The sequence below is a fragment of the Olea europaea genome, chromosome 6 (genome assembly GCF_002742605.1).
Source record: "Olea europaea var. sylvestris chromosome 6, O_europaea_v1, whole genome shotgun sequence".
NCBI lineage: Eukaryota > Viridiplantae > Streptophyta > Magnoliopsida > Lamiales > Oleaceae > Olea > Olea europaea.
Window position 1 is genome coordinate 1,120,643 of NC_036242.1, and position 24,997 is coordinate 1,145,639.

General features: G+C 36.5%; 3 protein-coding genes across 4 annotated transcripts in view; 2 read left to right on the forward strand and 1 right to left on the reverse strand.

Moving 5' to 3' along the window:
• The window catches only part of LOC111396430, a 1,719-nt gene extending 1,500 nt beyond the window's left edge, over positions 1-219 (reverse strand). The window contains exon 1 of the mRNA XM_023022867.1: positions 174-219. Coding sequence (XP_022878635.1) covers positions 174-219 — 46 coding nt within the window. The remainder of the gene's footprint in view (positions 1-173) is intronic.
• A 739-nt stretch (positions 220-958) lies between these two features.
• On the forward strand, positions 959-3,361 carry LOC111396431 (zinc finger CCCH domain-containing protein 17-like; the record flags this gene model as incomplete). Its single annotated transcript, XM_023022868.1, has 2 exons — positions 959-1,102; positions 1,263-3,361. Coding segments are annotated over 2 exons (2,025 nt in total), but the record flags the coding sequence as incomplete, so codon positions are not given.
• Positions 3,362-7,489: 4,128 nt separating this feature from the next.
• On the forward strand, positions 7,490-24,788 carry LOC111395425 (ENHANCER OF AG-4 protein 2-like). Of its 2 annotated transcripts, XM_023021410.1 has the most exons (13): positions 7,490-7,794; positions 8,929-9,005; positions 10,167-11,752; positions 14,270-14,633; positions 14,717-15,218; positions 18,347-18,455; positions 19,017-19,129; positions 19,203-19,390; positions 21,801-22,461; positions 22,539-23,022; positions 23,560-23,655; positions 24,066-24,151; positions 24,530-24,788. In XM_023021410.1, exons 1-12 carry the CDS (start codon positions 7,684-7,686, stop codon positions 24,131-24,133), a joined length of 4,359 nt encoding a protein of 1,452 aa, XP_022877178.1. In that variant the 5' UTR covers positions 7,490-7,683; the 3' UTR covers positions 24,134-24,151; positions 24,530-24,788. The 2 variants fall into 2 exon arrangements, 1 of the variants encoding a protein (XP_022877178.1); XR_002702799.1 differs by lacking the exons at positions 7,490-7,794; positions 8,929-9,005; positions 10,167-11,752 and having other exon boundaries at positions 12,231-14,633; positions 24,066-24,205; positions 24,536-24,788.
• Positions 24,789-24,997: the final 209 nt, after the last annotated feature.

A 24,997-nucleotide genomic window follows, 5' to 3' on the forward strand; every position in this document is an offset into this window, starting at 1 on the left:
AGTGGGGGGGGGGGGGGGGGGTAGGTTCTCATCATGGATTGAATTATAATGTTCAAAGTTTATTAGGTTTCTACATTATAAAGCATTTTGAGGGTAATAATTTGGCTTGGTTTTGGAACAACTTGAGAATCTTAGAAGTGCAGTTTGGTTTAGTGGCGGAATCTACAAAGCACTGAATGACAGATCAAGATTGGGTGAAAGATTGCTCAGATGATTCATCCCTTGTGTATTTTTGTTTTTTTATCGAATTTATTGGATTTGCTACATTCTTTGTTATTGTGGTTTTTGGTTATATCAAATATTCTGGTCAAGTTAACATTTATTTTAAAGAGATTAGTTCGTCAACATCCATCTGTTTAGACATGTATTGGCCCACAATTAATGGATAAAGCGACATGAGATTTGTCACCTTTTCATCTAAATGATGGGTGATATTGTCCAAAATACTTAAGGCGTTCATTTATATTATAAACATGTGTTTATCGGGTGTATCCTGCATTTAATGTTCTTTCTGGAAATCAGAACCATGTAGATTTGTGCTTGTTAGTATTATGGCCTTTATGATACATTTTTAAAATGATTGGTAGTAAACTCTTGCCCTTTATATCATTTGCTTAGGAGACAAATTTTGTGAAATGCTATTGACTGATTTGTCACCCCAATCTCAGTCTCAATCATTTAACCCTCTGTGCAAATCAAGCACCACTTAGACAAAAAAATCCCTTGCTTATTGAAAATAATAAATGCCTTTTGCTGGCATTGTCTCATTCCCATTCTCTGATATTGCTTTACTTGAGTAACTAGAAATGGTTTTTGGTTTTGAAGTAGTTATCAATTTGTTTGATTTGCTTCGCAAGTCAACTTAGTATTTTCCAGTTGCAAGAAGCTAGTGCTATCGCTTATCATCTTATAGCTGTCAAATTTCTTTTTCTGTCCTTTTTCCTAAGTAAATGTATAATATCTGTATTTTTTATTTATTATTTGTCCACAGGGAAGTGAATGTGAGTATCGTCATAGTGACGTCGCACGGATGAACCCAAGGGACTGTTATTTCTGGTTACATGGTAATTGCTTAAATCTGAAGTGCGGATTCCGGCATCCGGTGAGTTATTCATGGACTGAACTTGTGCCTATATAGATTCGGCTTACTTTTTAACCGATATGTCAGTTACTCTATCTCAATTTAAAGAAAACGTGGATGATACTTAATTCTGAATAAGTTGTTAACAAACAACGATTTAATTTTTATTTTTTGTTCCCAGCCACTTGATGGATTGCTTGGAAACCAATTGCCCATTTCTGCTGGATCTTCAATACCTCCATCACAGGTTGCTACAACATCTCTTGCACATGTTACTCATACTTCTGGTAAACAAGTGGCACCCTGCATATTCTTCCAGAAAGGATTTTGTTTAAAAGGTGATTGGTGTCCCTTTTTGCACGGACCAAATCCTACAAGTAACAAAGCAGCGCAGGTTCCAGGAACAACTGCTTCTGCTGAGCCTGTGACTTTTAAGCATGGTCTTGGTGAACTTGAAAATGGCACACAAGAGAGGAAGGTCCCATATATCAGTGTATTAAAATCAGTTGAGCTGCCTCTACAGGCAAAATCAACATTGGAAGTAGAAACTGTTCATCCTGGAAACAAACTTGCTATGAGCAGAAAGATTCAACAGACGTCTGGCATCAATAAGGAGTTTTCTAGATACAGACCAAGTGGTCCTCCTGCCAACAATGGAAACACAGTTAGCGGCTCCAGTCGTGCGCAGCGGCCTAACATGTTTGAAGAACGAGGTGGTATGGAAACTAAGGATGCAGAAGAAATCTCAAGAGACCCCTCCCCAGGTTTTGATGTTCTTGTGGACAATGAGCTTGGAGATTCTGATTACTATCCTAGTGAAGATCAATATAGAATAACAAGGGATCACGAAGAGAGGAATGAATATGGCCATTCTGCTGATTACAGTTCATTTGCTGATGGTGACCGTGATAGAATGCGTACTCATCGTGGTCGTGATTCATATGATAGCGTTCAGGGTCATTATGCTTGGGAGCAGCACAGAGTTTCACGCGAGAGTACGCCAGAAGGGTCTGCTTATCTAGAAAGGAGGCGATATGCTAGGTTTGATGGCCCTGATCAGGTTGATGAAACAGATCTAAGACATCACCTGTCAAAACATAGGAGGTCCAATGGTCTGAAGTCCGTCATTAGCGATGAATTTCCCCAGGATAAGTATGCTAAGAATCTAAGCTACCATTTACGTAGAGATGAACTTGTACCCCAAAATGAAAGTTCTCTTGGAAGTCGCCTGCGAGGAAGAATAAAACTTACTGGAAAATCTTCGACTCCAATTGATGGGAGAGAAGACTTGTGCCGAGGTAGGGAAATAAATAGGGGAACTGATCTTGGTAGACTGTCTCCTGGAGGGATACATCTCTCCTCTCACCATGGGAGACTTGAAGATAGAATAGAAAAAACAGTGGAACAAGATTTCAGGAATGAAGGGAAGATCAGAGTTCCGAGAGATATGACAGGTGACAATAACGGTGATTTTGCTGGTCCCAAAACTCTTGCAGAGCTGAAAATCAGGAAGAAGACTGATAGTAGTGAGCAGCATGTAAATTATCAACAATCTCTTGGGAAGAGAAAACACTCGGTGCTTGATGGACACAAACAAACTAGTTGTGATCTCTCATTTGAAGGGCCCAGGTCTCTAGAAGAGATATTAAAGCGGAAGCGAGGTGAGATATCTGGAACTGGAAGCGGTAGGACATTGTCATCTAATGCTGAAGACAATAATCCAAAAAATGGAAAGGATGACAGAACAAAGATTAGCGGTTTAAAAAATGAGAGTTCCCCTCTATGCAATAATAAGGAAGCCTTCCAGTCTGCATCGGGTAATGAAGCTGGAGCAGAAGAAACCAGGTCAGTCGGTGCTAGTAAGCTAGAAGCTGAAGATGTAACGATATTTGAAGATGATACAAACCAAAAGCGTGAAGGCAATGAGCAGAAGGATTATGAGCAAATGGATGGGGAATACTATGAGTTAGATGAAGGTGATAATGGAGATGCCGAAGAAGAATATCCTGAGGATGATGATGGAGACGACGAGTTTGCAAAGAAGATGGGTGTAATGTATTAAAAGCTCCTTTTTCTTTGAATTGGCATTTTTCATTGCTTTCAACTGATTTTGGGTTTCCCAAATACAGATGCTCAAAAACTTTTAATTTTATTTGATTTAGCTGCCAATGATTTGTTAGATCTGTAACATATAATTGCTACATTTTCCTATAAATGTCCCCCCCTTCGCCCTTTCTGTGTTTCTGAAAGCACATCTCTCATTCAAGAAGATTCGTGGCATGTCAAGTCTTGGTAAAGTACTTCGTATTGAATTATACGCATGTTCCACTGGTGAACGGTGAGGGGCGGATTTTGGGCATGGGAACTTGACCTCTTCTTGTTTCATCAAGTAAGTGAATAATTTTAATTAATATTGGAAAATTTTCAGTAGGCGTTTATCTTGTTGAAAAACAACATGTTAAAATTTCTAAGGTTAATTCATTCATTAAAGTAGACCTTTCCCCTACTAATGAATCTCACATAGAATTTCAATTGTTAGTTTAAGTTAATCTAACAGTGTTAATAGATTTAAACCATTAAATTAATTTAAATTATAGGGGTGTGATATTGAAAAGTTATATTGCGTGAGAGTTTCGTGACGTCTTAAAATTGACATAGAAGCTAGTCATAATCTATAAATTACCTACTAACCAGATTCATTTTAATAAAGACATTGTTATGCTCGATTGAAATTTCATCATCAAATAAAATTGTATACACACTTTCTAATTTTTATTAAGGGTAATTGACACAAAATGTCCCTATCTTTTAAGTTTATTGTGAAAAAGTTCTTACCTTTCATTTTTTGACATTTTTGCCCCTACCTTCCATATTTCTTTGCACAGAAGGTCATTTTCATTAATTTTGGATGATTTTACCATCAATTCAAATCAAACAACAAAAATAAAAAATAAAAAATTAATTGCAACTGTAGTCCCAAAATTTTCAAATTAGTTACAATTTATAAAACCATGAATTTCCCAGCATATCTCCTCAAACTTCTTGAATTCCTATATAATGATTAACGAGGAAACTCCCACTTCCCAGGATGGGTGTGGAATTTAGATCCAAAGACTCATTGGTGGGCAAGTTCGGGTCATGAGGAACGCCCCAAGGGATACTTATTCAACCGGACGCCACCGTCACGGGGACAATCTCGAAAGTGGGAAGATTGGGAGTTGCCCTGCTATGTCACCAGCTTCCTCTATCCTCACAATCGTTATCCTTGGAGTAGGTCTCAACGCCAAGTTCGATCTCACCATCGAGACATGGGCCCACTAAAAAGCACTAGAATGGCTTGAATTCGGTTCTTCACAGACTCAACGCACTAATTGTGCCTGGGGTGTTGTTTTAATTTTCTGATTTTTCTAGTTTGGTTCTGTGTTGGAATCGTCAAACTTGTGCAGTTGGTTTTATTGAGGAAATAAATGATATTGACTTGTTGAATGTGGAGTGAAAACTTATACTATTAATTTACTGGAGTTTTTGGGATGTGAACTTTACACAGTTCAAATCTACATATATTTTATCAAAAAAAAAAAGGTTATTCGAAAGATGGATAGATCACCAAATCGGCGAACCCTATCTGATTTTCTCTCTCTTTCTGGTATTTCTCTGGCTTTCAATGCTGAATTTTGTTCATTTTATCTAATTCACAAGTAAATTGATTCAAAAGTTGCATTGTTGAATCATTCCGAAATGCGAGTCCTTAAAATGTTAGTGTCTAATTTGGCCGTTGTAGCTATCTTCACCACCGATTTCATGTTTCTTCTAGCCACCATAGCTGGCCATTGAGTGGGAAATTTTGTTGGGAATTTGTACTAGTATCAGATTGAAAAGGCCATGGCTCCATCACGAAGTGAAGATAACTTTGAAGTTACAAAAGTTTGATATGAATATTGCTTTTACTTTTATCATTTCACAATTTTTGAATCATAGCCAATGAAAATGAAAAAACTTAAAAAATAGATGAAAAAAAGCGTTGGTACTAGTTATTTGAAAATTGTGACTGATTTGTAATTTTTTTAAAATTTTTGGACTACAGTTGCAATTATTTCCTTTAATTCTCCTTTTGTTTTATTTGAATGAAGGGTAAAATTGTCCAAAATTGATGAAAATGACCTTTTGCGCAAAGGAAGGTGGAAGGTAAGGGCGAAAATGTAAAAAAATGAAAGATAGAAATGTTTTTCACAATAAATTTGAAAAGTGGGGATGTTCTGTGCCAATTAGCCTTTTTATTAAATTGTTTAAAGGCTTCGCCATTTGGATGAGCGGGGTGGATGGAGTGACATGGAGAGGGGCCCCAGCCCATAAGGAAATTAGATGGTAAAAAGTGATAAATTCAATCCAAATTTATGATGAAATCAGAAGGAATAAAAACTTAGCCCAACTAACTTTATTTTCAACCCAAGCCCAATATTCAATTATTTAAATTTAGTTTCAAATTTAAAAAGTTCACTTATAATCAAGTTAGTTTAGTTGATAATAAATAATTTTTATTGATCAAATGATTTATTTTAACAAATGCCATATGTTTGACTAAACTTAAAATTAATTAAAAATTTTCTAATGTATTTTTTCATATATAAGTTAATTATACTTGTGAGTTAAAAAATTATTTATCTCAAATATGAAATGGTTGTTATTATCAAAATTAGTAATATGTTCTATATTTATTTGAACTTTATCATGAGTGTTCAAAAATATATTTTGACCCACTCTGTCATGAACACCACGAGTTTAATATTTTAAACTAAATCTCACGCGGCAAAGAGCATTTTTTATGGTACGAAAAAATTTAAGCCCCCCTTTGAACCCCATTATTTCTCATTATATTAAATTAATTTTTTTTCTCTCCTATTTTTAATCATACAATTTTCAATAAAATAATATTACACGTAAATCAAAAATTTTTAAACCACTTATTTTTTTAAAAAATACTATTCATCTCATTATAATCTATAAATAATGGGGATTAAACGGCCCCTAATAAATTTTGATAAAAATTTATGAAACATATGATAAAAAAGTTATGACTTCCATTGAATATATGGTTAAAATTAATTAATAACTTTAATTTAAATTAAAATTTTATTTCCTACTAAACAGGGGCTTAGTCAAAATTTGATACTTGAAAGAGAGTACATTGGGCTGTCATGTTTGCCAGTTCTCAAAATTTGAAGTGTTACTACTTAAGAAAATGATCGTTATATCTTGAGAAACAATTTACATTAATTATTTGAAATCATTACGGACAATTTCTTTGTAAAGAAAGAAGTTAAACTCTTATATCCATCAAAGTTTATTTTTGCATCTTCAACATCTGCAAGGTTGCATTTAGATAATTTTAATTTGTGTTGAAATCTAGAATTAATTTGAATTTTAAATCAAAATAATAATCTAGTGTGAAGAATTGGAGATTGGATTTCAATTTTGGTTATGGAGAAAGATCAAATTCTTGAAATGACATGATGAATGTTGATATTTGTAGCTAGTTGAAAGATTAGATGGAAATGATAGTTGTGATTTTAGGTATTAAGGTGAATTAAAGAGAGCAGGAAAAGCGGTGGAGAAGATCGTTGGTATAGATAATTGATAACTCATGAGGTATGTGAGGTGGAGTTGGGTGAAGAAGACAATAAATTTTTTGGAGGAAACTACACTGCTAGGGTGGGGGTTCACACCCACGGGCTCCTCACAAACATAGGATGTGCGGGCATTTTTTGGGTATTTTTTTTAACGAAGTGAGTCTTGCATACTCATGTGAGATGCTCTGTGAAATGGGGCCTATACACTCAACTTAATTCAAAATTTTTCTTCTATTTATTTATTTATTTCATTTTACAAATATTGAAAGTGTTTAATGGAGATTAAAATTGAATTTTTTTAGTAGATTGTGGTAGAAGTTTTTGAAATGTGTGGTTGATAAGTTGTGAGAGCCATGAAAAATGTGATTAATATTAATTGTTTGACTTTAACTTGGATTAAAATCGAATTTTAATCTAAATCAAACAAGGTCATTCAGTCGATTTTTATTTAAGGACCTTGTTATATAAACATAATGGTTGTGCGGGATGATCGAACACTCACACCTCGGGGGTCGGACATTATTTTATTCACGTGGGGTCCACGCTCCATGTGAGGGTCAGTCATCCATTTTCGGGCACTTCGACATTATTCTTAATCTAAATCAAACAGGCTCTTTGACTGAATGACCTTTCGAACAAGGGTACAATGGTCATTTCAATAAAAATTGACTTCTTACGTGATATAGGGATTGTACACGCAGAGTTTTAAAATGATGGGGACGCACAACATTCGATAGGTCGGGGGCTACAGGTTAAATATACTCTCTTGCTTTCTCACAGAACAAAAGATTTTACTTTCATATTACATAGAATAGCCATATATCTCTCTTCCACAACCACCACCAGTAGCCGCCTTAATAATATATAGAAACTGGACGGAGGGTTAAAATTTGGAAGCGACATCGTGGATTTATATTGTATTTTATGGTTTCTTTGCTTGATCACTGAATTAAGAAAAGTGGGAAAGAGGCGGACATGGCTCCAGGGCGGAAGCGTGGAGCGAAAGGCTTAAAGACAACGAGCGAGTTGGGTTTTGGAGATCTTGTCCTCGCCAAGGTCAAGGGTCACCCCGCTTGGCCTGCCAAGGTACATTACACTGACACTTCAATTTCAAGATTTTTATTCTTTCATAACTTTCCTGTAGATTTTTTTTCTCTATAAATCATATATCTATCAGTTTTTTCTTTGGAACTATGCATTTGAATTTACTGAAATTAATAATTCATGGACTATTAGTAAATTTCTGTTCTATCAGAACGGGTTTGTTTCATGGGAGTTCATCCAACGTTGGCAAAATCTCAATTGGGTTTCATGATTTTAGTCCTTAAATCGATTGGTGTTTTTGTATGGATGAAATTCGTGTCCCTCTAAAAAATATGATATTCTGATTTATACTTATTAAGGATTAAAATCGTGTGTGAATGTCCAGAGACATCGTCCTAGTGGACATCTTACTAACACTTTTAATTTCAAAATTTTCTTTCCTTGGTATCTTTGGTGTAGATTACTTCTTTCAACAAATTGATACTTATCATATTTTCCTTTGGAAGAACTAGGCATTTGGTTTGAATTTACATGAAATTATCACTTCATGATCAGGCAGTAATTTTTAATTGATCAGAACGTGATAAATTTATATTAGTATTTTAAGCATATAGCATGTGTTGATATTGCCCATGATTGCAAGACAATGAGAATTGGTTTTGCCAGTTGTCAGGATTTGGTTCTCCCTGGTTTTTCCCTTGTTCCCCCTTTTGATGGGGTATTTGTGTGTAATGGTGGTGTCATGGGAACAATGGTCAAAATATATTCAGTAAAAAAGGTGTTGTCAAATGTGTACATGTTCATAAGCATGCACACTAGCCTGTATATATTTATCTATGGATACACGTCACTAGTTTTCTCCATATTTATTCTAGGTTAACTTCCATTATGTAAGGAAGTATCTTTTGCAGTTTTGATTAGGATAATGGGGTGGTGTCATATTTTGGTTTTCTGTCTTTGTGATAGGCCATTCAAAGTCCTGTCCGATATATATGATAACATATGAACTGTTAAAAGTCTTGATTGTGGCCGTTAGGACATGATTTGCTCTATTCTTTCCATTTTCTAAGCAATTTTCAGATGGCGGTTTGTAATTCTTGGTGTTTTGTTGGCTGTGTTGATGTAGAATATATATGGTTCCTAATTGGATAACCTTTTGGGGGTTTGAATTTTCAGATTAGCAGACCTGAAGACTGGAAGCGAGCTCCTGACCCTAAAAAATATTTTGTACAGTTCTTTGGTACTTCAGAAATGTGAGCACCTTTTTCAAATATTTTATGAGCTTACTCTAATGCTGAAATGGCTTGCTTGGCTGGATGATTTATGACAATTTCTTGTTGTGTTTTTTCTGAGAAAAGAAGCTAAGCTTTCTGTGCAGGGAATCGTGTGTAAACTTGTGGTCTTCCCCTTAGTTCATATAGCAGGGAAACTAATTGAAAACTAAAAAACTACTCTTTGCTTCTAAATGAGCGTACTTTTCTCTTGCAGGGTACATGTGGTTAATTACTCTGACAATGCCAGAACAGTTAATTTCTTGATTGCTATGTAGCTATTTCTTAATTTTTTCTATTAACTATGAATTATAAGACTGCGGATATATGTCCTATAACAATTGTTTAACCTTTTTTTTTTTTATCTCAAAATCCATGTTGAGTCACTCTTTGGATGTTGAATGTTGTCAATCATTACTTTGAGCCACCGAGGACAGCTTTTGGAACAATATTTGCATCAGAGCTCGCTGGAGTCGAGTTCTTCATAACAAGATATCACAATCCTAATTATACACCTTATCTTAAACAGAAATATAGAAAGTGGATTCGATTTTATTTCTTTCAATATTTAGTAACCATTAAGTTGGATTTTTTTTTTTTAGTGTAAGATTATTTTTGCATATAAATGAGACTACTATTGTTGAATAATTCATTCCTTGATTATGATGTTTAGATGTATTAGAATTCTTCTCTAATTCTTTGCTCAGTTCTTCTATTCTTTCCTCAGTTCTTCTATTCTTTCCTTCTATCTTATTCTCTTTGATCATTCCACATCAGGTCAAAAGGTTGAAATGTATGTTGATAAGGTTTGGAAATTCTTATTTGGTACGGTTGTTTCTGGTAGAAATTTAGAAATTTGATATGTTTCTATTTTCTTGCAAATATGTAATGACTTGTGGTTTACTTGTTTGGTAAACCATATATGATTATACGACATTGACAGAGATATGAAAGTGCATTGTAGCTGAGAATTTGATTACGAACCTTGAAAATGATCCGTTTTGTCTAGAAATTATTTCCTTATTTTCTTGGTATTATTGTTTGTGCACTTCAATATGTCTTCTTATATTGTTGACATAGTTTCTGGTACAAATTCAAAGAGGGTTTTGTGTGGTAAGTTCGAAGTTTCCCTTTTTGCAACAGAGCTTTTGTTGCACCTGCAGATATTCAGGCATTCACCCGTGAGGCAAAAGATAAAGTGTCTGCTCGATGCCAGGGTAAAACAGTTAAAATTTTCGCCCAAGCAGTGAAGGAAATCTGTGAAGAATTTGAAGAATTACAGCACAAAAAGTCTAGTGGTATAAGAGATGATACCAATAAACTAATTCTTGGGTCTGAGCTGCCTTCAGATGATAAAGTGGCAGATAATACCTTGGAGGTTAATCTAAAAGATAATTTGAAAGGATCAAATAGCAAAATGGAGACCAAAGGGCTGGAAAACCTGAGCTCTGAGCTAAAGCCCTGCTCACAGCAGAGACAAAATGAGTCGGACTGTAAAGATATAATGCTTGACATTTCTAATGATGTAAGTCATAGTTTGTCCCCAGTTACATCTTCAAAAAAGAGGAAAAAGCCTTCTGCCGATGGTATTAATATTGTGAAGGAGTCAGGACCGACATCTAGCTGTCATTCCATACTGAAAGAGGAAGGTTCTTGTGATTACAAGTTAAGGAAGAGACATCATAATATGATCCAGACTGAATTGAAAAATGATCACAAACCAAAGCTAGCAGTGGGTTCAAAGAGGAAACCTGAGGGTGCAAATGTAGTGCTTAGAGGTTCGGCAGTTTCAGCAGCACGTAATGACTCTGTTTATCATGTTGATTTATCTTTTGAGAAACCTGAAGGTGAGACGCAAAAACAAAATTCTTCAGGAAACATGGACTCATCTATAGATAATTTGAGGTCTAGTTTAGATGTTGATAGTGTAAGGGCAGAAAATAAATTGCTGAAAGACAAAACGTATTTTGAGGCTTCAGATGATTTTCAAACAAATATCAAAGTCAATTGTGAGGAGAAAAATGAGTTTTCCCAGGGGAATATGAGGCGTGGCTGTGAAAATCAAGCCTTTCAGAGAAATGAAGTCTCCTATCCCTACAAAAGATCAAAATGTTCAGCTACTGCAGATGATGCAACCATGATAGAAGTCCAAACAAGCAGAAAAAATGATTCTAAAAGTCCTAATGTTCTTGATGACATCGATAATACAGAGGTTAAAAGAACACCAGGAGTGAAGGCTGAGAATGGCTTCTTCAGAGTGCAGACAATTTCTAATGAGCCCAATGCTTCTGTAGATGAAGATGATCTTCCCCCAACAAACTGTCGTCAACGTGCATTGCAGGCTGAAAATAGATTGGGAGGTTCTGGTGCTCGTGAAAAATATTTATTGCAATGTGATAAAGTTCGTTCACCGGCTAAGCAGTTGCCAAAAAAGCGGAGAGCTGTTCGCCTTTGTGATGAAGATGATGATTGTGAATTGCCAAAAACTCCACTTCATGGAGGATTTGCCAATAAGGTTTCTGTTCTTCCACCTGTGCAAGATTCTACAAGGAAAACTTCTTTGCATGGTAAGAATTTTGTCCAAGAACAAATAGGCTTGACCACATCTGACACAGCTGAGGGTGGCTCAAAGGAACATGTATTACCTACTCTAACATCCAATAAAGCTTCATTAGCAACTGCTAAGCAGGGCATGGCAAAGAGTAGTGAAATTTCAGCTGCACAGTTATCTTCTAGTCCTGAACAGTTATATTCTGGGAAGTTATCAACCCATTTTGGCCATTTTACGAGAGAATGAGCACTTGCATTTCTGGAAAGCTTGGATAGTCGGCATACGAAGAATTGAGCAAAACTTTTTGCACACGGTGTCCATTTTGGGCCCATAAGTACCTTTTGAAAATGTAGCGACCGTTTTGGATTGAACTCACAACTTCATCGTGACGTTCGAAGGACAGCTTTTGGAACAATATTTGCATCAGAGCTCGCTGGAGTCGAGTTCTTCATAACAAGATATCACAATCCTAATTATACACCTTATCTTAAACAGAAATATAGAAAGTGGATTCGATTTTATTTCTTTCAATATTTAGTAACCATTAAGTTGGATTTTTTTTTTTTAGTGTAAGATTATTTTTGCATATAAATGAGACTACTATTGTTGAATAATTCATTCCTTGATTATGATGTTTAGATGTATTAGAATTCTTCTCTAATTCTTTGCTCAGTTCTTCTATTCTTTCCTCAGTTCTTCTATTCTTTCCTTCTATCTTATTCTCTTTGATCATTCCACATCAGGTCAAAAGGTTGAAATGTATGTTGATAAGGTTTGGAAATTCTTATTTGGTACGGTTGTTTCTGGTAGAAATTTAGAAATTTGATATGTTTCTATTTTCTTGCAAATATGTAATGACTTGTGGTTTACTTGTTTGGTAAACCATATATGATTATACGACATTGACAGAGATATGAAAGTGCATTGTAGCTGAGAATTTGATTGCGAACCTTGGAAATGATCCGTTTTGTCTAGAAATTATTTCCTTATTTTCTTGGTATTATTGTTTGTGCACTTCAATATGTCTTCTTATATTGTTGACATAGTTTCTGGTACAAATTCAAAGAGGGTTTTGTGTGGTAAGTTCGAAGTTTCCCTTTTTGCAACAGAGCTTTTGTTGCACCTGCAGATATTCAGGCATTCACCCGTGAGGCAAAAGATAAAGTGTCTGCTCGATGCCAGGGTAAAACAGTTAAAATTTTCGCCCAAGCAGTGAAGGAAATCTGTGAAGAATTTGAAGAATTACAGCACAAAAAGTCTAGTGGTATAAGAGATGATACCAATAAACTAATTCTTGGGTCTGAGCTGCCTTCAGATGATAAAGTGGCAGATAATACCTTGGAGGTTAATCTAAAAGATAATTTGAAAGGATCAAATAGCAAAATGGAGACCAAAGGGCTGGAAAACCTGAGCTCTGAGCTAAAGCCCTGCTCACAGCAGAGACAAAATGAGTCGGACTGTAAAGATATAATGCTTGACATTTCTAATGATGTAAGTCATAGTTTGTCCCCAGTTACATCTTCAAAAAAGAGGAAAAAGCCTTCTGCCGATGGTATTAATATTGTGAAGGAGTCAGGACCGACATCTAGCTGTCATTCCATACTGAAAGAGGAAGGTTCTTGTGATTACAAGTTAAGGAAGAGACATCATAATATGATCCAGACTGAATTGAAAAATGATCACAAACCAAAGCTAGCAGTGGGTTCAAAGAGGAAACCTGAGGGTGCAAATGTAGTGCTTAGAGGTTCGGCAGTTTCAGCAGCACGTAATGACTCTGTTTATCATGTTGATTTATCTTTTGAGAAACCTGAAGGTGAGACGCAAAAACAAAATTCTTCAGGAAACATGGACTCATCTATAGATAATTTGAGGTCTAGTTTAGATGTTGATAGTGTAAGGGCAGAAAATAAATTGCTGAAAGACAAAACGTATTTTGAGGCTTCAGATGATTTTCAAACAAATATCAAAGTCAATTGTGAGGAGAAAAATGAGTTTTCCCAGGGGAATATGAGGCGTGGCTGTGAAAATCAAGCCTTTCAGAGAAATGAAGTCTCCTATCCCTACAAAAGATCAAAATGTTCAGCTACTGCAGATGATGCAACCATGATAGAAGTCCAAACAAGCAGAAAAAATGATTCTAAAAGTCCTAATGTTCTTGATGACATCGATAATACAGAGGTTAAAAGAACACCAGGAGTGAAGGCTGAGAATGGCTTCTTCAGAGTGCAGACAATTTCTAATGAGCCCAATGCTTCTGTAGATGAAGATGATCTTCCCCCAACAAACTGTCGTCAACGTGCATTGCAGGCTGAAAATAGATTGGGAGGTTCTGGTGCTCGTGAAAAATATTTATTGCAATGTGATAAAGTTCGTTCACCGGCTAAGCAGTTGCCAAAAAAGCGGAGAGCTGTTCGCCTTTGTGATGAAGATGATGATTGTGAATTGCCAAAAACTCCACTTCATGGAGGATTTGCCAATAAGGTTTCTGTTCTTCCACCTGTGCAAGATTCTACAAGGAAAACTTCTTTGCATGGTAAGAATTTTGTCCAAGAACAAATAGGCTTGACCACATCTGGCACAGCTGAGGGTGGCTCAAAGGAACATGTATTACCTACTCTAACATCCAATAAAGCTTCACCAGCAACTGCTAAGCAGGGCATGGCAAAGAGTAGTGAAATTTCAGCTGCACAGTTATCTTCTAGTCCTGAACAGTTATATTCTGGGAAGTTATCAACCAGGGTGGTTAAAGCAGTTTTAGTTTCCCCTAAAAGGCCCCTGCAGTCTAATGCTGATAACAAATTTTTAGCTGAACTAAAGAACAAGCACTTCAGCAAAGCACCTGGTAATTTTGCTCAGAAGAAAGCTCCAGCAGGATCCAACAGTGGCCCTGTTGCAGCTTCTGATAGGTTAAATTCATCTATCAATAAATCAACAAATGAACTGAACAAACCCACTTCTTCTGGAGACAGAAGGAAGAATGCTCCAAAATCAGATTCATGGATCAATGATTCTGTTGTGATGGGTAGTCAAATTGAAAGTATTGCCTCACTTGGTGATAGGTATTCTTTAAATTCTTGTTACCTTCATCAACAGATAATGTTAGTTATCTTTTGATGCTCATAGTTAAGTCTGCTTTTCTCAGGCCGGATGTTGTTAAAGATGACAAAGAGAGTTTTCCAATTGATTCGAAGTCTATGAAACATCTTATTGCTGCTGCTGCGCGGGCAAGAAAGAGACAATCTCACTTTCAAAATTGGCATGGAAATCCTCTTCCTCTTTTGGTTCCAAATGCTGACATTCCTGGAAGGAGTCCAAGCCTTGAACCTGTCGCCCAAGCGTTTGAATCCAGGAGTGTGCCCCGATTGGATGTACAAATATTACATCCCCAATCATCTTTATCCTCTTCTTCATCTGATGTTCGCAAATCTTCATCCACCAATCAACATGAGAATGAAGAATTTGAGGAGAGGATAGTGAATTCAGGTAAACGGACTGCTGGAGGTTCTCTAAGTGGGGGTACAGAGGCAGCTGTTGCTCGTGATGCATTTGAAGGAATGATAGAAACATTGTCAAGGACCAAAGAGAGCATTGGGCGTGCAACTCGTCTCGCAATTGATTGTGCTAAGTTTGGGATTGCCAATGAGGTTGGTAATTCTTATACAACAACTTTCTTCTTTGTTTGTTCCAAGCAAACTAAAGCTTGCATAATAAACCATGACTTTGTTCGCTAAATTGGTTTAGCCACTTCCTTTTGCAATTTCAAGTGGTTCAAGGAATCCCAGGTCTTCTTTTAGGTGCGAAGGGGTGAGGGTGGGGTGGGGGTACTCTGGACAATACTATACAAATATCAGCTTTTGAAGTCACAAAAAAGAGTTCTCTTTTCTCTTTCACACAGTTAGAACTACAATGATGAACCCATAAAATCAGTGCAAGCAAGAAAATACTTGGGCAAAGAGACATGACAAGTGTGGAATGCCTCTCACAATGTATCTCCTGTACATTTTAGCGAATTCATGCTGGAGACTTGTGGTCAATATAGCTTGATAAGTAGCTGCTTTGGTGGTGGTCTGGTTATCCAGATAAAGCAAAACTAGGACTGCCGTGGGTTGTAAATATCTTTCTACAAAGATCAGTGATACTTCTGTGTTTCACTTTTTACCTGATTGCTCTGGAGTCAAAAACCTTATCCACGTTTGCACGTCAAGTTTCACTGAACAAGAGAAACGAAGATGACAACCTCAGATGACTGACAACTTATGATAGTTGGATTTTTTAACTAAGTCTGATTAATGAATATTTTATGCAAGTCCCACTATCATTTATTGGATAAGTAGATGGATGAGGGTAATATTTGATCTTCTTTCCCTTGGCTGGTTAATGGGTGATGAAGAATGGTTTCGTTCTTCTTTCCTTCTTGATTATGGGGGCTATGTCCTAGCTCTCATCATCAAGAAGGATGTCTCTCTATGGTTGATTAACCCTGTTCCTTATTTCCTTCGATATGTTTAGTCTGCCATTTATGATGACTGTCAATGTAATGATTGAAAGAATATGGGTTTTTCTTTGTATTAGCAGAAGGAATTATGTTGGTCGTATGATGCCTGTTAATGTGATGGTCTCTGTTTTGCTTTGTGTTGGTGTTGTTTCTGTAGACTTAAGCTAATGTTGTGTTGGATAAATACCAGAAGGGGTTTAGATCACATTGGTCTGGAGTGGAATGATTTGAAGGAGCTCTCAGCTGGCTTGATTGATTGGAGGTATTTGATTGTGGGAAATCCAGAGAAGGTGCTTTTGAAACTCTAAAGTGGAAAAAAGGAGGCATTCAACCCCATCAGCATAACAAAAATTCTAGATCCACTAACGGATAAAATATCATTAGTTTAATCTTTAGTCATTATATTGAATTCGTAGCTGACGTGTAAGAGAACTTTCATAGGACCAAAGGAAAGATGAAAATGGGAGAAAGAAAGGAATAAAACTGGAATTTCGAGAGCAATTTTGTTGACATTTTTCTTGGTTTCATTAGATAGAATTGTCTTCCTTCCAATGAAGAATTTAACTTTATGAAACTGGGTGAGTAAATAAAGTGACAGGGGAGCTGCATCCTAGGAAATATTATACCTTTATTTGCAACTGGGTCCAGTAGTGAAGAAAAGTACAAGAAGAAAAATGTAGTTTTAATTTAAAAACGAAAATCTAGTCTTGATCTATAATTCCTTTTTGGACCCACATTTGGGGGTTGATTATAAATTTTTACAAATAGTAGAGCTTTCAATATGGTTCTAGAAACTAAAATGATTGATATCATTTTTGGTAAGTTCTCTCTATTTTTGGTGGCACTTGCTGCCATAGAACTGATTTGTTTAGGGATGCTAGAGATTCTTGTGTTCTCTTTTTTCTTCTCTTTGAAATGAATTGGCAATTTACTGTAGTAGAAGCTTGGTTTTGAAATGTGCTACGGGAGAGGGTTAATTGGCAGTACAAAATATCACTATGAATGAATTTTTTTTGGATAGCTGGAATGTTCTTTCTGATTCTTGGTGGATATAAATAAATTCAACTTCTTGATTATAATGTTCTGCTGCATGAACTTCGAAAACATAGTAGGGTGAAATCTTTGTATACCCGGAGGAAGAGGTCTTGGTGGGTTTTGGGGGGTGGGGGTTTGTCAACTGCCAAGGACTTCCTGTGTAATGTCACGCCCCGAAAGCTTGTGTAAGGAATATTGTTTTACTTGAGATGTAAGAGACTTGCAAAAAGGAGGTTTTGCTGGATTTAGTTGCTATTAGAAGCTATCCTAGTGTAGATGGGATTTATATTCTAACTTCTAAGATTTGTTAAGACAGAAGTGATTTCCATTGCATTTAATGAATTTGAAGGTCATAATTAGAGTGTGTACCCCATAAATAGAACAAAGAAAGATTGAGATTCAATGAGGAGTCATGGATGTCTGGTGTGCCTAATTTCTTGTGATTCTATAGTGCTCAAGTTGGGCATGATGGGAGCAGAATGCAATTCTTTAGTCATCCCTAAATGTAATATTTAGCCCCCGTTTGGTCCCCATTCTTGCCAAATTTTAATGGTTGGAATATTGTTTTTTTTTGAAAAATGTATGGTTGAAAAAAAATGGAAAGTTTTTTATTTGCGTATAATATTATTTTATGAAAGATTGTGTGGTTGAAAATAAGAGAGAGAAAAAGAATGAGAATGGGTGCCAAACAGGGGCTTAAGTTTTCTGAGATTGAAGATTATAAGCGGTTAGTGTAATTGTCTTCCTTCAGTACATATGCAGTCCTAACTTTGTTAAGTTCTCTTTGTGTGCCTGCATGTGCAGGCCCAATCTAGTGTGCTGTATACACTTTTAAATACTTATTGCAGGTTTTAAGGGATTCCAAACTTTAATTATTTCACTGAAAAATATACTTTTTGAATGGGCTATATATTTTCTTGAAATCAACGGTTGAAGTTGTTATAGTTAGTGTTGCCACTTTGCGCCCTCAAAACTTTTACCGGGAGTAAGTTGATGAACATGTACTGATGAGTACCCTGTTCTGGAATATCGAGTGGTGGTGATTTATTAGCTTAGTATTTGAACACGCAGTTCAATCACGCTACTTAAACTGCAAGCTTTAGGTAGTGTGATGTTAGTTCTGTTTCACTCTCCTTTTTTTTGGATACTTGTTCTAGGCTTATTGCTATTCTCTCCACCCTTTGTACTTCACGCATTTCTTTGGACAAGTTGGCAATATTTTTAATTGGTGACTTTTGGCAGGTTGTGGAACTTCTTATCCAGAAGTTGGAAAGTGAACCAAGTTTTCATCGCAGAGTGGACCTGTTTTTTCTAGTTGATTCAATAACTCAATGCTCTCATACCCAGAGAGGTATATAATATCTAAATTTGCATCACAAGTATAATTATTCTTTCTCTTTACCTTTGTCCTTCCTCTCACTTTATGTTTGTGCGATTTAGAAATCTTGATCACCTTGTTTCAATGCTTAGAATCTGTTACCGTTCTTTTTCTTTTCTTGGTAAGAAACATAATTCAATCTTCAAACAAAATAAAGTCAAGTCAAGAATACAAGGTGTTTTTCTAACTAATTACAATTAAAGAGAAAGGAATACTCTTAAACTCGTTATTTTACTGAAATCCACAAGGATAAAACGTAGACATGTTCCATAATTGAAAAGGTTCTTGCTCTTTTGCTTCGATTATCGATCCAGATCACCTTAAAATGGTTAAAACTATCTACATCTATGATGCCGCCCCTTTAATGGTAACTGAAGCCATTTATATTTCTACTGTTCTGTTAGAGATAATGTTATCTGACGTCATCCTTGCTTCAATCCTTTACCCTCTTTTGAACACCCCCTCCCCCCTTTTCTCTCTCATCGCTCTTAGGAATTTATTATATTTTTTGTTACTTACAATATATTTCTTCAGGGATTGCAGGGGCCTCGTATATTCCTACAATTCAAGAAGCATTGCCCCGTCTTATTGGAGCTGCTGCTCCACCTGGGTCAGGTGCTAATGAAAATCGTCGTCAATGTCATAAGGTAAATATGCTTGTATCTAAGAGTGATCCTTTAAACTACAGGCAGGATTACTGAAGCACATTTTTTTCCTTAGGTCTTGCGTTTATGGCTAGAGAGAAAAATATTGCCAGAATCTGTTATTCGCCACTGTATGGATGAAATTGGAATATCAAATGATGATACATCTGCTGGATTTTCCCTAAGGCGTCCTTCACGAGCTGAGCGGGCTATAGATGACCCTATTAGAGACATGGAAGGCATGCTTGTGGATGAGTATGGGAGGTCTGGAATTTGTGCTCTTATCCTCAAAACATCTTTCTTTTCTATTTCCTATTTCTAATTTTGTTTCATTTATGTGTTTTCGGCACATCTCCATCTTTTTGTCTTGAAACTTTTTGACTTGGAAAGACAAGATTTAAATGATATGCACGTGGTCCTCTCTCTGTGAAAGCTTAAGCTTTTAGATTAAGGCCCCGTTTGTTTCTCATTTTTGTAAAAATGAGAATGAAAAATATAGTCGTTACGGGCCCCACACAAGAGATAGAAATTCAAATTTGGTGGTTTGTTGTGATGGATAACAGTCATATTTTTCATTTTAATGAGGAAATAATAGGAAACAAACAGAGGTTAAGTGTTCAATAATTGCCAATTAATATACAGAAATGCTCTGCTTGCTAGACAAGCTTTTATGTACTTGATCATAACAAATTTAGTTTTGAGTTTCTAGATAAGTTGTACAGGAATGTAGTACTATACAATTTCATCATACTCGGTCATATAGCCTGCCTTCCTCCTGCCTCACCCCCAATATTAAAGACCCTAACCCACCCACGTGTACAAAAAGAGCCCCTCCCCTCGTTACCCAATTTCCAATCAACTTAAAGTAAATTTCTATGAATTCTATTGGAAGTTCAATGGCAAATTATTAAGCTTTCTTGGTTGCCTGTGCAGTTGCTTGTGCGGATTGGACGGTATTAAGAAAGAGAAAAATCTAAAATCTTGTTTTTTGAAGTGTCCCATCCTATCCAATACTATGAACTAAACATAACCTTAATGTATTCTTGGGCCTTTTTAGCTAGAATAAAACTTTGAACTTCAGATATTGCTTCCTCGGTTGAAGATATATTGTGGCTGCTGTTTCATCTGACCAATTTGTTTTAGTCTAGATGTACATGAGGTGCTGAACTAATTTATAACTAGGCTGTGCTGAACTAAATTATAACTAGGCTATCTGGTATGTTTTCTGAGCAAGCCTAACAATAGTATAGGTTCCAAACTGATATTCCAAGTTGCATGGATACACGATAAGATCACGACATGACACAACATAGACACATCAGTTATACATCGATTTAAACTCATTAAAATTAAAATTTTATATATTATGTCTTTATTTTTATACTTTTGATATTAGACAAGGCACATGTCATGTTGAACAATTGCTCGAGGAATTCCCCTAGGTCTCTTGAGCGTTTGACATATAAAACATATATGTCTGAGAAGTGTCATTGTTTGACACGACATGATAACAGGTTGGACATTGACCCACTGCCCTATGCTCTAAGTATCCTTAAATGGAATTGGTTTGAGTAAATTATTTACTGTAGTCTAAGCAGGCCCACATAATAGAAACTTTCTATCTATAGGAATTCAATACACTACACTATAGTGTCTATAGAAAGAGAAGGATGGAATATAGAATTTTAAATAAATATTGAATATTCTAGAACATAACCACGAATATAGCATAAAAAATTTCGATTTAGGAGTGTCCGTGCATCATCGCTAATATCTATGATTATTGAAAAACCATTAGCTTTTTGGCATAAACAATTGGTTTGGTGGCTGATTACATTCTTTTGTTAACGGTCTTCATCTTTCTCTTTGTGTTTAGCATATACTGTAAGTAATGTCAGTTTATTCATTTGAGTTGCACTTTGACAAGTTCCCATTACTAGTTTCCTTTTTCTCGCTAAAAGGACTATTCTATTATGGTAATGACATTTAGTCCCTGTTTGAGCCGCATTCTCTAAAACCTCATTTTTCTCCATACTCATTTTCAACCACACTTTCTCCCAATTAAATAATTTGTACGTAAACCCAAAATTTTCCCCCACTTTTTAACTATACATTCTCCAAAAAAATTGCTATTATAAAATCTATTTTTTCAAAAGATTGGACTCAAGCACAGCATTAGTGTTCTCGTCACTAGTGCTGTTACATTTTTATTGAACATTATATTGTAAATTTCAATTGTTATATTCTGTAGGTCTGTCATTTTTTGCTGTTTTACTTTGTTTGGCCATGATTGGATGTATCTATTGCAGTGTCATTGTTTCGTAACTGAAGTCAATTATTACTCCCCTTATTATGCTAATAGACGTCATGTATATGCTGAACTGTATCAGAATTGCACGTCTTAATTATTAATTTCTGTGATGTCTGCTCTGTGTTGGGGATTATGAGTCCAAACAATGAATTCAATAAGTTCTTGCCAATAACCACTTCCAGTGAATTGAAATGCTAAAGTAAAAGACCGTACAAAAAGAGCACCTAGGAACAAAAGGCACGCAGATTTAAAATATTGGTGTCTTTTCCTGTGAACTAGTATGCTTTCTCTTTTCAGACTTCGAATTTTGACATTTTTATATGGTCTTCTGCTATGCATATGTTCCTTTTTTTGTGGTTTCAGCAATGCTACATTTCAGTTACCTGGCTTTCTGTCCTCTCATGTGTTCGAGGAAGAAGAGGAAGAAGAAGATACCATTCAAGCTAATTTGTGCAAGGAAGTTGCAGATACTTCACCATCAGAATGCACTCCATCAATTGGAGATCCTGAAACTTATACCGTTACTCCAAGTGACAGGCGCCCCTGCACTTTAGAGGATGTGGATGGCGAGCTTGAAATGGAAGATGTTTCTGGACAACAAAAAGATGAAAGACAATTGCTTTGCAATGGGGTCTTTTCTCTCTCTTCAGCTGAGAAAATTTCAGATAGATTGCTTGAGTCAACTTCAAACAATTCTATTGAGTCACTGCCAGAACCTGAGGGCTCCCCACCTTTGCCTTTTGAGTCTCCTCCCTCAACTCCACCTCTACCCAGTTCACCTCCACCTTGTTTGTCTTTGTCTCCACGACCACCACCACCACCGACATCCTTGTCACAGCAGCACCTATATCCTCAGCGACCTGTAGATTATCTTCCAACATTGCTTCCTCCACCATCATTTCCACCTCAGTCTGCAGTGAAGTCACAAAGTTTTCCCTCATTTGCTTCAGCAATATCAACCTCTTCACCTGCAGCAGCTTATCAACATCCTCCTCTACCACGTGAAATTGGTGGTATTCCCACTGTAAGGCTTCTATTGTCCCACTCTATGCAATTTTATTGATCTAGGATTAATCAGACTTTAACCAATTCTATTTACAGGGAAGTCAATTTGCTCAAATGGCTGTAAATAATCCACATGGGCCTCGTGTTGATGCATCTGTCGGAAGTGAAACATTGGCACAGGAATCACCTTGCTTTCCTCCAGCTGGAGTGAGCAATGCACGGGAGCATTCTGGTTATAATATGCCAAGGCCCTTAGATTATGGACAGGGTGACACATATATGAATCACCAATCTTTTCAACACGGGCAACCATTTCCACCTAGTGGTGCTGCGTTTGCACAAAGGCCTCTCTGTCCTGATCCTCCACCTCAACACTCACACAGTCATTACACCTATCCAAAACCCTCTGTCCAGGAACATAAATACCCGACTTACTCATTGCCAAATTTTTCTGGTGCACCAAGGAGGTTTGCAGTTGATGAACATTGGTGGATGCAGTCAAGTGGGTTGAATGATGGTCGTCCAGGAAGTGGGTGGATGGCTGGAGGCAGATCATTTTCAGGTCCATCTGCGCACGCAGGTACTAATTTTATTGTTTCCATCGGCAGTTTTTATCATTGTATCTTTTTATGTTCAGTTGGCTCACGTTAGCCAGGTTACTATGACTCATCCATTCAACGAGATTCGTGTATCACGTGATGAACTTTTTCATTAGTTGTATGCATGACTGGCTTTGACTTCCTTTCTTTCGTGGAACTATGTCACTTCACAGATTTTTAAGTTTGTTGTCCTCTTCATGCATTACAGAATAATGAAACGACGAATTCATGCAAACTGTGCAACTAATTGAGTTCAGTTCAAGACTTTGTTACTTGTTTGAATCCTTATGTGATCTTTGGATAATTTTCAGTGGCTAGGAGCTATATATGTGTCTTGCATAGGGTTAGCTCCATTTTTTCTTTGGTTAAACTTGATGTGTTCTGAAGGAAAATAAACAATTGCAAAAAAAACTTCTGAGCCAGAGATTTAGTTAATTAATTTTACTGAGATAGTAAAAGTTCCATTGAGGGATGCAAAGTCCTTGAACAGTTGTAAATTATGTTTTTTTCCACATCAGGTTATTTTGGACCACCTCCTGAAAGGCCTCCTACAAGTAGCGATAGTTTTCATGCCTCTACCCCAATGACACTGCCAGCTGCAACTCCAATCTCAGGTGGTCTTTTTGTGGGCAGAAAAGCTGCTCATCATCTGTTCAGTTTCGTACTCCTATGATCTAAGTAGACATACTCCTACCGAGGAAGTGTGTCCATGACCGACACTTGTCGCATCATATTGGACACAGACACTCCAGGAGATGTGTTCAACAAGCTACATGTCGTGTCCTATTTTTTTAAATTCTTGACACAAATGATACTTCAGGGACACTCCTCGGACAAGTGTCCCACATGGCCCTTATTTTAAAATGTATAGAAATAAAGGATATAACAAATGTAAAATTTTAAAATTTTCAAATCTACATGTCCCCCATGTGTCCATATCCTCATCTTTGAAAAACCACGTCTACGTGTGTCCTTGTCCATGATTCTTAGCCTATGATTATAACTTTGTGCTGTATTTTTATAGGTCACGGTATCCCTCACATGTTGCCATGCAGACCAGACATACCTGCCATCAACTGGAGGCCAGCCTGAATTTTTCTGAAACCTACTGTAGGAATTTCTCCCTCTCCCTCTCTCTCTCTCTCTCTGCAGACCCTTTAACAGGTTATTTCAGTTATTCATTATTTGTTTTGTGCTGTTCTCTATTTATAAAAATCACTTGACTAGTTTTCTCAAAGGCAGATAACATGTTTCTTTTTGAGTTGAGTTCTTTTTTCCTATTTTTTTGCCATTAATTGCAAGTTACTTTTATAATGATACTCAATTAAGTCGGACATAAGTCTGCTGCTTTTGGATTTCCACTACATGATTTATTCATCTGCTCATCATTCCAATGATGACTAGTAGATGTCCCAACCCCTTGATTGAATGCTTTTCTTTTTTAAAATTGACCGAGTTTCTTTTCTTTTTTTCTTTTTTTTTTCCAAGTCGTAGGTGATGGATGAAGAAGGATTTCTGTTAATATCGCTTCGGCAGAAATGTTGAATTAGAGCTAGAGTAACTTGACATGGTTGTATAATGGAAATTTTCTGGTCAAATGCATCCTGCAGGCATATACCGTTAAGTGTAAGCTCTTTTTACTCAATACAGTGGTGCTTGTAATTATACTAAATATTTCCGAGAATGAATTTACTGAAAGCTACCGGTTCAAGTTATGAAAATAGCTTCTCTCCTGTTTCATTCCCAACCCTATCCACCTTTCTTTATTTGTGAATTGCAATGAGGTATAACAAGTAATTCGCGACAGTGAAATGTTTAGTCTCTATTTCGACCTTATTAGGTAATGAAACAAAGCGTGCTGTTTCTACCACTGAACAGAGCCTAGGAACCAGACTAATCCATCCCAATTCAGGGCCAAAATGGGACTGGACCAGAATAGTTTTCGGTGGTTTTGTT

Bases quoted from the DNA above. Each gene is read 5' to 3' on its own strand.
- LOC111395425 (XM_023021410.1), top strand. From the start codon at position 7,684: ATGGCTCCAGGGCGGAAGCGTGGAGCGAAAGGCTTAAAGACAACGAGC. The intron at 9,006-10,166 runs GTGAGCACCTTT...TTTTTGCAACAG, and splicing joins TTCTTTGGTACTTCAGAAAT to AGCTTTTGTTGCACCTGCAG. The intron at 22,462-22,538 runs GTAAGGCTTCTA...TTCTATTTACAG, and splicing joins AAATTGGTGGTATTCCCACT to GGAAGTCAATTTGCTCAAAT.